At 47.3% G+C, this 13,343-nt stretch overlaps 1 protein-coding gene across 1 annotated transcript in view; it reads right to left on the bottom strand.

The window, feature by feature from the left end:
• Positions 1–13,343, bottom strand: part of LOC119457934 (inactive tyrosine-protein kinase 7-like) — a 149,731-nt gene that overhangs the window by 112,393 nt on the left and 23,995 nt on the right. The window contains exon 2 of the mRNA XM_037719707.2: positions 4,667–5,014. Coding sequence (XP_037575635.1) covers positions 4,667–5,014 — 348 coding nt within the window. The remainder of the gene's footprint in view (positions 1–4,666; positions 5,015–13,343) is intronic.

Here is a 13,343-nt window from a genome sequence, read left to right as displayed (position 1 = left end):
CAAACATTCCGGGCCAATACACCGCGTTTCAGAGGTCACGTGTTCGGGCCGACACTGGAAGGGAGAAAGCGAATTGAATGGCTTCACAGAGAGTTCGCTTGCCAAGGCTGCGGCTACGCGTGAAGTAACTCTCTCGAATAGTTTATTTAAACTTTGCGATAAGACGGTTCGGCGGCTTAATCGCAGTCGCTTATTTTCGTATCGGAGTTACAGCAGCGACTGGCACGAAGGAAGTGTGCGTAGGCAGTTTTCGAGGTTTATTTGCGCGAGATGTGACTTGGCCAGAGGCTTGACTCGAGGCTTTTGGTTTGAGTTTATGCGTAATACTGCACTGCGCGCGCGTCTGTGTTTTGAACGTATACAAATACAAAGGGAACAGTGCGATCGCTTTGTGCACGCTTTGTACGCGGCGCGCTTGTAACTAAAGAGAGCGACTGATATATAGCACGCATCAGTGCTCCCAAAAGAAAGCAGAAGAAAAGAAAAGAAGAAATGAAAAGAAAGAAAGAAGACTGAAAACGGGGTACATAAAAAACAAAGCAAAAAAAACGATAAAAAAAAACAAAGAAACACGGAACCGACAATGCTGTGCGTTTGTGGAGAGGGCTATGTAGGATGCACGGAAGCGTTTGCATCTGAGCCCATATGCTAGAAGAACACTGCAGCCCTCAGTGTGTGTGCAGGTCTCGGCCATGACTATGCACGTCTCTGTGCCATAGAGGGCCGACCCGCGTGACCGAATCGGGCGACGTGTCTGAAACGCTGTCCCGGTTTATCTTGGCACTCGTCGTGGCGTACTTACTCAGTGCTCTTTGACAGGGCGTACGCATTATCCAATAAGCTAAAAGAGTTATCCGTCCTCACAAGTGGGTTGAACTGGCGCATAAAGTTTCCGTGATGGAACAGACACCGCTTAAGCTATATACGGGATCTTATGAAGCAAAGCTGTGTGGAATTCGCTCTGCGCGGTGAAACACGCGAGAACATCGGCCGAAATGTGTCGCGTGTATACGGTTACTGGTGAAAGCATGGCAGAAACGTAAACGTAGTCAAAAACGTAAAAAAAAAAGAAGGAAGAAACACACTTATTCGCAGCCTAGTCAATTGGTCTGAATTTGACTGTGTGGTTTTGGCACGTAAAATCCCAGAATTAAATTTTTCATTTGACTATACCGCAGTCGTCTAGACTTTACAACAGGAACATCTTAGTGCATCCGTACCAAATTTTCAGCTGTCAATCTGAGGAACGAATAATTTTTTTTTTCGCGAAAACCCCCATATGAATACTACCAACTAATACAATCGATCCAATAGTGTGGCAAATATATGCGCAGTGCGGCTAACCAGAACTCACGATACTGGTATGTTCCACAGCCGCGAGCACGAACTATCGTTTCCGAAGATCAAGTTATTCCTTGCCGAGCACACTGAAAAAACCCAAAATTACTAATGAATATCTACGACCACTCTAATGATTCTATCTTGAACATGTTGCGTTAAATACGTTACGCCGTGATTCGCTTTCTAAAAAAATTTTCACGTACATAACATGCTTATTGTGTCATTCCACGCGTGCATAATTTCTATACTGCTGTCACGCTGCCATCGTGAACCGGGGATGTATAAGGCCAGTCAAGCTGCCGTAATGGAGCTTTCTTTTTTCCCCGCCCCAACAACTTATGCACAGCTGTATGTATGTGGTGAATAAATCCAACTCAGCTCAAGTCAACCCGTCATGCACCTCGATCGCACCGCGATCTGAGTCCTCCAACAACTTATGCACAGCTGTATGTATGTGGTGAATAAATCCAACTCAGCTCAAGTCAACCCGTCATGCACCTCGATCGCACCGCGATCTGAGTCTAACACGGGCGAGGTCGTTACGCTTTTGGGTCACGAAAACAGACCTGTTTTTTTTTTTTTTTTCCAACTAGAAAGTCGGGCACTCGCGTCCATTGAGCATTTATTTTGTCACCGTCCGCTTCTCAGAGTCGACACGTCACGCGGCCTCGTTTTTGAAAATCCACCGCGGGTGTTTTCAATTATACGCAGTACAGGCGCGCGTCTCATCTGCAATCGGGACTGCAGCTATAAACCAATTCGAAATCGCGCAAGTCGTTTAGTGACGCGTTCACCCACTTTCCTCGATGCTTCCTCAGCTATACACAAAAGAACACTAACTTGTGCCGGCGTTCCTATACTAAATTAATAATGCCATTCTCATGTCGCTCCCACTGCTCATACCCCGCGGAATCCATTTGCTCGAATTCCATTTCCGAATGCCACCAGACTCGACCATCTAACGATCGTTACAGAATAGAAACAAAACAATAACTTCGAATTGCGGTATCCTGGCTTGCGCGAGTTCAGTAACGACGGAAGCACAAAGGCCGCCTCGGGCGGCAATCAGACGCAGCTGTCGTTTGCTTATACCATATAGATCGGGCTCATGCTTCTCGAGGAGCACGCGGCTCATAAATATTAACCGCGACGCAACCCGGGTCGGAAACAACGGTTTCCGGCAATGAATTGCGCCGCTCGCGGCTGCCCCGGATTCGATGATCAAACGACCGTCGAAGCCAGGCGTCTCCGAGTGATATATACGCGTACAGCTAGATGGGCGGAGAACTCGGCGCGTTTATGTATTATATATAGGCGAGGGTCTCAAGCTAAATAAGCGACAGTGTATAAACGCAAGACGTAGGCGTGTATTGGGAGTAAGGAATTAATAGCAGTGCACGTGACACTGTCATAAAGAAATAACCACACTTGCCATTTTTTAGGGGCGAAGCTCCTTAAAGCGGCACCCGTTCGTCCCTCGTCGTAGTCGCAGTGCGTAACCAGTCTTACGCTTTGACCTGCAAGGTGGTGCCGGTGGGAGATTTCTCCTGTGCGTTGTTGAACAATCAAAAATTCGCAGCGTGCGCGTTAACTAAAAGCCGAATTCTTTTGTCTCTCATTCCCCATTAGCAGCCATTGGCATGCTCCAGTAGGAAACGTTAGTAGAAGTAGAAGTGTAAGTGTTAGCTAAAAGCCGACTTCTGCTGTCTCTCATTCCCAGTAGCAGCCATTGTTTACCTCCAAGGTAGTGCCTGGTGAGATTTTATGAATTGCTTAATAGATGGCGTTGTGTGTCCGTATATGTATGTATACCCATATATACATATATATGTATACGTATAGTATAACCGGAAGCCGACTTCCGCTTCCGGTTCCACTTCCGGTTCCGTTTCCACTTCCGGTTCCGCTTCCGCTTCCGGAAGCCAGCTTCCGGCTTCCGGAGAACGCTTCCGGCGATTTATGAAAAAAAAATTCCGAAAGTTGTGTCCGTAGCGCGGAATCAAACCAGGGACCCCTCGCTTCCGAACGCGCGGCGCTAACCACTACGCCACGAAGCGCACATAGACACACGCACCACGATGGCAATAAATACCCAACATTAACGAAAGGCCGCGTTTCTAGCGCGTTTTTAACGCGTTTGTGCTAGCGCGTTACGGCCCGTGTAAGAAGCTGGTGTAAGACGCTGTGGCCTCTCCGCCTTACCTTCAACGCGTTTCGAACGCGCTGCCCAAAGCGGTGGCAAGTCAAGTTCAAGTCGAATACAAGTTTATGAAAACGGGGGGTATACTCTCTCAGCAGTCATGTGATGGCGTCGGCAAACGCGGTGCACGTTCCGGCATGTGTAAATGGCTGCGTAAGACGCTGTGACCGCTCCCCCTTACTAGAGAGTACTGCACGTTTCTAACGCGTTTGTGCTAGCGTCCCCTTAAGCGGGAGATCCGATGATTCCCTCCGGAGCTTCGCCCACTCATCATCATTCACCCCGTGGATATGCTGTGATTTTTTTTTCTTCTTGAAAGCCAGGTGACAAGTGTTATACTAAACGAAGTCGACTCGAGAATGCCATCTTCTTGCAAAATTTGAGGGAGAACTGTGCAGCGCAATACATTTTTTTCGAACACACGCAAGGAAATATGCAGGACCCTGTACACACGTCGTTTTTGCAAATCTCTTTAATATGGAGCACTGCTAACTGCTACTTGCACTGACAGTCTGCATTCCACTTTTCCGCAGTCGCAAACGCGTCAGCAGCGACATCTTTATCCGGAACGCTTTTTAGGACTCTTTCTTTTTCTTTTTCGTTGCTCGTCCAAGAGTTACTGTATATGGTTGTTTACTGTAAAGGGAGTTGGAGTCACGCAACTCTAAGGTCTTCCTCCGAATACGCTTTCCTGTACTCCGGTTCGCATCTACGCACACATTCGTCTATAGACGTGTCGCATGTAAGTGGTGCTTAAAAGCATGGCGCCTACGACGTCAAGTGCTAGCTTCCGTCGCTTGCTGTACGGCAAAGCATAGCCTTAGAGATTCGGGGCTGCCATGTGGACATCACAAGTGGCGCGAACGAACGCTATAGTCCACCTTTCTTTCTTTTTTCTTCTTTTTGTTTGAAAACCAAGTTCGTAACTGTGCCAAGTATTATACTGAACGATTCGGACCATAAATTGCGGCCTTTCTGCGAAACTTGCGCAAGAACCGAGCGTTGTCGGCAAGCGCAAAAGAACTTTCCTATAACGACGTGCAGGGAAACCCGCACGTCTTCCGCATGCAACTCCGTATATGAACAGCCACATAAAACGGCTTGCCACGTGTAGCGGCGACTCACAGAGTATGTTGAGCTGGGCGCCCTGCGAGGCGAGCGAGAATCCGGACGAGGCGTTGGTGGCGATGCAGCGGAACTCGCCCATGTCGAGGCTCGGGTCGACGCGGGTGAGCCGCAGGTCGGAGCCCTGCTGGAAGCGGCGCGTCGTGTTGCGCACGGGCTCGCCGTCCAGCGTCCAGTGGAAGGCGACGCGGTCGGCGTTGGACACGCCGCAGCGGAGCGTGGCGCTCTCGCCCTTGCGCACCCGCACGTCGGCCGGCTGCGGGCTGAAGTAGAAGTTGTCCTGGCCCAGGACGCCGAGGACGCACAAGGACAGCGCCGCCAGGAGCAGCAGCAGCGGCAGGCGTGAGGCTGCGACAGAGAGAGGAAGTTTCATTATCATCGTTATCGTAACACTGTAACTGACAAGAATGTCCAAGGTGCTATTCTGGATGCATGAAGGAGAGGAAAGAACTATAGGAGAACTGAACAACACGATTTGAAGCCAGACGAGTGGGCCCAACACGTGATCGTTACGTCAAAGCGAGCGGTAGGTTTTAGTACACTCCAACTCGGCAGGGTGGAGTGTACGGCAGTGTACTAAGCTCAGTGGGCCACGGCGGAGGTAGCGGAGGAGACGAACAAGTGCACACAGATTAAAAACTACCGGGAGCCAAACACTCGCGGCCAATACGCTGAGTCTCAGAGATCACGTGTTGGGCCGACTTTTGTTGGGGGCGAACGTTACAATCGCGGGGGCACGTATCACACGGAGAAAGGGTGTTATGTCCCCTGCAAAATGCAGCAGTCAGTCGGTCGTATAATCGGACGATTTAGTCATGAGTGTGAAAAAAGTGTAAATCTGCCTCGCTCACACCCTTACTACACCCTTAGGAGTGGAAAAAAAGTGTGGATTATTTTAAAGCGTATAGAGCGCTCGAAAACGCCAAGTCCCAAATTTAGCATCACAATTCAGTACAAGCCCGGCCCACAGGACCGCACTGAAGCTGCCCTCTGTGCCCCCGCGTTCCAAAACATATAGTTCTCGAGACAAGTAACTGATTGGAAGAAGCTTGCCACCGCCGTGACGTCAGAGAAATTAACGATCGGTGCATCTGCAGAAATTCTCACTGAGTTGAACAGTGTTGCATACCTGCCACCACATTCTTATATGTTGTCGCAGGCTGCATTTAATTATTTAATAGCAAAGAAGAACCACAATGTATTTATGTCAAAGGAACCGCTGACTCAGCTTATAGTTTGGTTGGTATTAACTTTATTGAATTGCCTGCAGTTTTGGCAACCCAGGCTCAGGTCTCCCACGACGGGACGTCGAGATCTTGTCTCAGCGCCGCCTCGCGGGCCTGCTGGACAGCCCACCTCAGCGATAGGGTCTCGGAGTTTTGAAAGCGCTAAAACGGCGAACCTTTTTTTTAAATCCCCGAAATCCGTGTTATCACGCTGACGTATCGGTGGCGCGGTCTCAATGGTAACTTAAAACAGAAAGAGAGAGAGAGAGAGAGAGAGAGAGAGAGAGAGAGAGAAAAAATAAAAAATAAAGCAGAAATTCCACCTTCATTTTCTCCTGTTCTAATCAACCCTCTGGCTTCAAAATGAAGAAAATAGACTTGTGCAACAATACTTCATGAATCTAAACTTATTGACTGTTGCTGTTTAGCGTCCGTAGAATGCGCACAGCCTTGCCCGAGCCCACTCTGATTGGCTTGTATACCGGCCGAAATCGTAAAACTCATCTGCCAGTGGCTTAATCATTACTTCTTTGATGCCTTTAAATAGCTGAACAGATGCCGGTTCCTGTGCTGACATCCCCCCCCCCCCCCCTTTCGTATATATAAACGGGAAGAGGGGAGCTCCCTGCAATTCCATAAACAATCACTCCCTCACCCGTCGCACTGAACGACGTCGCCGAACTTGAAAAACCATTCTTACGAGGTGGATCACCCCGTATATGCCAGAGCTACCAAAAGGAAACAATATTACTGCGCTGAAAGCTCGGCTTCGCCACATTTAGAGCGCAGTCGCCATAACGCGTCCGCGCGGATCCCTGAATAACACAATTTATAAGTACGCCGCCGGATCCCCAGTGGCGACGCGCACGTGGCACAATGTATACACATTTCTCCGTGGAGTGTTTATAAAACTGTCCCCTCGAACCCGCGAGCCGGCGGCCCACAGAACCCTCTTGGCTCCGCTGTAGACGCGTTTTACGGGCGGCGTCTAGAGGTCTTGTTTACGCTACCAGGGGGCGCTTCATAACCTCCTCCTCCTCGCCCTGCAGGCAGCTAGCCTTCTCCTTTTCGGCTCTTCCATCTATAGCGGCTCACTCGCACATGGCTTCATATCCAGCGGCGGTCATTAAAAGATGGGAACAAGGTTGCAAGTAGCCAGCGGCGGGGGGCGCTCTTCATCCATCCCCCCCTCCCCCCATTTTATTTCTCTCTCTCTGGGCAACAGAGATTTACAGCTACCTCATCTTTATTTTTCGTGTGTCTGTGTATATGTGTTTGCACGTGTGTTTGGAAGCGAAATAAAAAAAAAATAATAGAAAGCCGTCTGATTTATAGAGCGAAGACCCTCAGCAAAAGGACTAAGAAAGGAAATTTAATGTTGTTGCGGTTGTTTCAAACGATTACTTCGATGTCGTGCACTATGGACTTGGCGCAGCAGCTCTGACCGCAACAGGGGGAGAAAAGGAAGAAAAAAATAATAATAAACAACCCCGAAATGAATCCGTATGGATGAGCTCAAAAGAATGAACCAAATCAACAGAACCGGTACTCAGAGAGAAATTTGTGAAAGAAACACACCGCGTGGTTGGTTAGTTCCTTATAGATAGATAGATAGATAGATAGATAGATAGATAGATAGATAGATAGATAGATAGATAGATATAAAATAAAAATGGATGGATGCATGAATTATTAGCCTATTTCTGGAAGGTTTTGAGGGGAAGAAAAAACTACAGGCCGCAATCACCGGGTTAGAAATAAAGCCTGAAGACCTTTTATATGTATGTTTTGTTCAATTTTTTTTTGCCAACTAGCGCAAATAAATGTGTTGCACATTCTAGTTTTTTATTCACCCTTTCCCAACAAGGTTGCCTTCGTCTTTTAATTAATTTTTTTCCCCGCCATGGTAGCACGCGTTCCGTTTGCAAGACAGAAGCGCACAGACGAGGCACGTCTCTCGAGCTCGGGTTACAGTGCGCGCCGAGTGGCTCAGCGCCAGGCCCTAGACAACAGACATCCAAGCCGAGCCTCACGCTCGTCCAAGTAGCCTTTAGACCCCAGACCTTTACCGTACGCAGCGCGGCACGCATATCTCAAGCAAAAGAGCGAAAAAAGAAAAAGCCAGAACACAAAAATGAGCATAAGGAAGGAAAAGGAAAACGTCGGTGCAAGCTGCCAGGCACGTGAGGCGCTGCTCCCGGCCACAAATCACGAAACACCACAGACCGCCAGCGGCCCGGCGTACCACGGTAGGTTCGAGAAAGGAGCGCCGCTTCTCCCTCTGGCGGTTATTTATGAAAGCAGCGCCTGCGTACACGTCCCGTCTGTCCGGGGAGTCCGTGTTTACACTGACAGGAAAACGGCCTGGTGCCGTGTGTGTGTACACATCCAAGCGCGCCCTCTATAGTACACGTTTCCAAGCAGCACACCCCTCAACCCCCACCGATGCCTGCAATGCAGGCACCTTTCCCCCCTAATATACCGTTGCTGTGCCCCTACCCGAAACACAAGCTCGTGCTGTTTCACCAACCCCCGTGTTGGCGCAGTTACACGGCTGCCGATCGAAAACATGACATGATCCCGGCGTTGCTGCTGCCCCCTCTTGCAGTATCGTGCCGGTACCGCGAGGCAGCGCTGATGGTGATGTATGCGTAGTATAACTCCACCGGGATATATATAAGGTCGGCAAGCGTCTCCGGACTCCGATACCGACAATGGGTCCTATTCAAATAGCCAGAGGCGAAGCTGACATGCGAGCCTATATGGCGAGTGCCGGCAATATGCCGATCCCTTATTTCCCGTTATACGAGACATGCCCCTTGTTATACCGTCACTCCGGAATCGAGATGCCGGATGGCTCGGATGTCTGACGTGTACATGCGGGACGCACCACAGAGATGAAACGCAAAAAGCACCATCGAGAGTCTCGATTTCTTCTCGTACATAAATAAAGAGAAAATAAAGTACTCACGAAATAAAGTACTGAAGGGGTACGCAAATGAAGTGAACTGGATAAAAGTATTTCATTTATTTCTTAGAATACCGGGCCCGCTGTCCCTCGACGGCCAAGGCAGGAGCGGCAACGAGACGTCCAAATTTGCCCAATCAAGCCGCTGCGCGAATGAAGCCACAAGAAGTGACGACGAAACGCCTATGCGAATGCACGCACACGCACAGCTTTCAATGTTAAAAGAAAACATAACAGGAAGTATGAAAACCAACAACGCCGCCCGTGTAAATAAGTGCATCGCCCTCCGTTGTGTCGCAGCGTACTGGAAGCGTAAATGTATACAAAAGCGTTCAATCCCATTTATTCATGTGCCTTCAAATGACAAGATGACAATGCTGTGACGCCCCCTTCACGAGAGAGTGATGCTTTAATGGGCCCGAATATTCAGGGAAATTTGTTGCCGATGTATGTATGTATGTATGTATGTATGTATGTATGTACGTGGGTATGTATGTATGCACGTTTGTATGTACGTATGTATGTATGTATGTATGTATGTATGTATGCATGCATGCATGTATGTATGTATGTATGTATGTATGTATGTATGTATGTAGGTATGTATGTATGCATGCATGTATGTATGTATGCACGTGTGTATGTATGTATGTATGTATGTATGTATGTATGCACGTGTGTATGTATGTATGCACATGTGTATGTATGTATGTAGGTATGTATGTATGTATGTATGTATGCATGCACGTGTGTATGTATGTATTTAGGTATGTATGTATGTATGTATGTATGTATGTATGTATGTATGTACGTATGTATGCATGTATGTATGTATGCACGTGTGTATGTATGTATGTAGGTATGTATGTATGTATGTATGTATGTATGCACGTGTGTATGTATGTATGTAGGTATGTATGTATGCACGTGTGTATGTATGTATGTATGTATGTATGCACGTGTGTATTTATGTATGTATGTATGTATGTATGTATGCATGTATGATGCATGTATGTAGTATGCACGTGTGTATGTATGTATGTAGGTATGTATGTATGTATGTATGCACGTGTGTATGTATGTATGCACGTGTGTATGTATGTATGTATGTATGTATGTATGTATGTATGTATGTATGCACGTGTGTATGTGTATGTATGTATGTATGTATGTATGTATGTATGTATGTATGTATGTATGTATGTACGTGTATGTATGTATGTATGTATGTATGTATGTATGTATGCACGTGTGTATGTAGGTATGTATGTATGTATATATGTATGCATGCACGTGTGTATGTATGTATGTATGTATGTATGTATGTATGTATGTATGCGAATCTAACGCCTCCCTCAGCCTGGACGCAACCCAAAGCCGCCGCCACCATGGCGCACGCACCTTGCTTGCGAGAGGTATGGCCAACCCGTTACACGACGGCCCAACTCCGCCGAGAGGTCAACGGCCAGTCAACGAGACACACGGGCCTTCTCCGCGGACGGGGCCGCCAAGCCAGGGCGACAAGGCGAAAGCAGCTACGCACGCACACTCTCTCTCTATGACGCCCAAGTTGCGTAGCGAACGAGTGCGAGCACGCATCCATGCATACACAAACATGCAGGAGGAGGGGAAGCGAGGTGGATCCAAGCCCAGTGTGCGTGTGTGTATGTGCGTATAGTAGGTGTAATACGCTCCATCAGCAGATTAGGGCGCAATGCGCGGAGCCGCACACCAAACAAATCGCTATACGGGGGGGTTGGGGGGCGACCGGTGTCGAGCGCACGCACGCGCGGGCTAGCCAGATAAATGTACCTATAAGAGTATAGATAATATTAAAAATATACAAGAGTATAAGAGTATAGAGATGTGCCCGTGCGTGCGGAAGGCGAGGGAGAGGGCTCGTGCGGAGGAGATACACAAGATGGCGCGCCGAACACTTTTCGGCGCTTTCTGGTGGTGGAAAGGTCCACAAGGACCTATGAAACGACAGTGACGTAGGCCGTAATGTCCTCTCGACTGCCGTGAACTCGCGTGAGCGCGCTCTCGAATGTACTGCGGGAGCGGCAGGACGTGCGCTGGTAGTATATAGTAACTGCCGCGCAACATTCCAGAGTGGAAGTGCCCTCTAGCCCAAGATGGGAACATATATACCTTTCGGGCTTTATTTTTAATAATCTGGACGGTTACGTTATACTTATACTTCGATTCCTTGTACGCAGCGAGGAGTCGGCGTCAAAAGTGTACGGACCGCGGGACCAGAGGAAAAGCTTAACACTTCCCGTTGCCATGGCACAAAGCCTGGTATTTCTGATTTCCAGCCTGTATATACTACTGCAGCATATAGGTGTATGCGAGCCGCACATTGTTGCACGATATTACCGCATGGCCACGGTCACAAGCTGCTCTAAAATTCAAGCTTACCTCAGATCCCGCGTTCGGTAAACTATTGACGCCGACTGTATGCGTATACAACATTTCACGTACCTCTACACAACTCTTGTTTACTACATTGAGTTACTCAGTGCCGGAAGGCGGTAAAGAGGGAGGGGGGGGGGGAGGGTGCGAGGATGAAATGGCGGAGCGGTGTCCGGCATTTTTTATGACTTGTTGCGAGACAACACTGCTTAGTTTTATGATACGGGACAACGGGAAAACTAAAATGTACGAGAACGTTAATCCCACTGTCCCGTCTCCTACAAATATACGCAGCGAGCTGTTTTGTACCAATGTTACTGCCACTAGCCCCAACGAAAACCTTTATTCTTTTCTATATTTTGCCGGTCCCCCAGTCAACCGTTTCTCCCATTTTTTTTTAAGTGCGAAGTATTCCTTGGCGAACATTTGCCACTTTGAGAGTATCTATCTATCTATCTATCTATCTATCTATCTATCTATCTATCTATCTATCTATCTATCTATCTATCTATCTATCTATCTATCTATCTATCTATCTATCTATCTATCTATCTATCTATCTATCTATCTATCTATCTATCTAACTCTCTATCTATCTATCTAACTCTCTATCTATCTATCTAACTCTCTATCTATCTATCTATCTAACTCTCTATCTATCTATCTATCTATCTATCTATCTATCTATCTATCTATCTATCTATCTATCTATCTATCTATCTATCTATCTATACGTCTTGGTGCTCTCCCGGCCCTTTCGTTAACTTGGTAGGTTTCATTTCAACCATCTGCAGCAAAGCATCGAAAACATTGGGTTTCATACGACGAAACTTGCGAAACTCGCCTAGCTCCCTTCGAAAACTAGCATATCTAACATTTGTTCGTCCACAGTTGGAATTCGCCTCATCTATTTGGTCCCCCATCAAAAATACCTCATTTAAATGCTTGAGTCCATTCAAAACAGAGCTGCCCGGTTCATTTCTAACAACTATAGTCCTCTCGCCAGTGTCTCCCAGCTAAAGAACCTTAATTATATACAGATACTCGAAAATCGTCATTCTATTTCACTTCTTTGTTTATTTCATAAATGTGTTCACACCCGCACTTCATTTTTGCCTCTGGAATCGTCTCCTCGATCTTCACGGCGCTTACATAATCATCTCTGCTTTAGCCGCCTATATGGAAAAACTCTCTCAGTCATTCAATTCATCCGCATTACCTAAAACAATTAAGCTCTGGAATGATCTTCCTGACAACGTAATCTCTTTTTCTCACCCTGGAGAGTTCAAAAACCACCTCTGCCAGCATTTATCGCTTTAGTATTGCCCTAATTGCGGTTTTCTGCTGTACAACTTTTCAGTTGCATTAAATGTTGTTTTATTTTGTACTACTGTTTCACCTGTACTTGGCTATCCGTTCTTGCCATTTTCCCGCTTGCTTTGTTTTTTAATCTCCGTGTTATTAGGACATTTTTACGGCCGTTTTGAATGAACTTTGCGTTTCTTTTCTTTATTTGCCTTCTACCGCGTCTCTTGTACTGTTACTCTGGTTTATTATTTTGCACTGTATTTCTATTGATATGCCCCCCTCACCCAATGCTCTTCGGGGCCCTGTGAGGAATAAATAAATAAATAAATAGGTCATGACATGATTTTCGTGGCATGCGTGTCATGTAGGTCCTGAAACAGCCGCCTACGTCTTGGTGCTCTCTTGGTGATTTCGTTAACTTGGAAGGCTCCCCCGCACACTGCTTCGCATAACATCGATTCCCACAGGACGTGGGATTTGCCGGTATTTTATTTTACCCGCTCAATCAAAGAACACAAACTAAACATAAGAATAACGTTGACTGTAGTGCTCCACTCAATATATGCCCGATGTACGACGTTGTTCGATGTCGAGGCGAGCGAGGCAGCTCCCAAAGCCTCGCGACTATTCTCAGCCGTCTTGAGCGCTGCTGCGTCCGATAAGTGGATGAAGATAAGACCTGGAAGCGACTCGCCACTCTACATTGTATAGCGGACGCTATTGATAGACCGGAAGGAGAGACGTCGATAAGGCGTCGCGG

Source organism: Dermacentor silvarum, chromosome 7 (genome assembly GCF_013339745.2).
Source record: "Dermacentor silvarum isolate Dsil-2018 chromosome 7, BIME_Dsil_1.4, whole genome shotgun sequence".
In the NCBI taxonomy this organism is placed as follows: domain Eukaryota; kingdom Metazoa; phylum Arthropoda; class Arachnida; order Ixodida; family Ixodidae; genus Dermacentor; species Dermacentor silvarum.
This window is presented reverse-complemented; position numbering and strand designations above follow the sequence as displayed.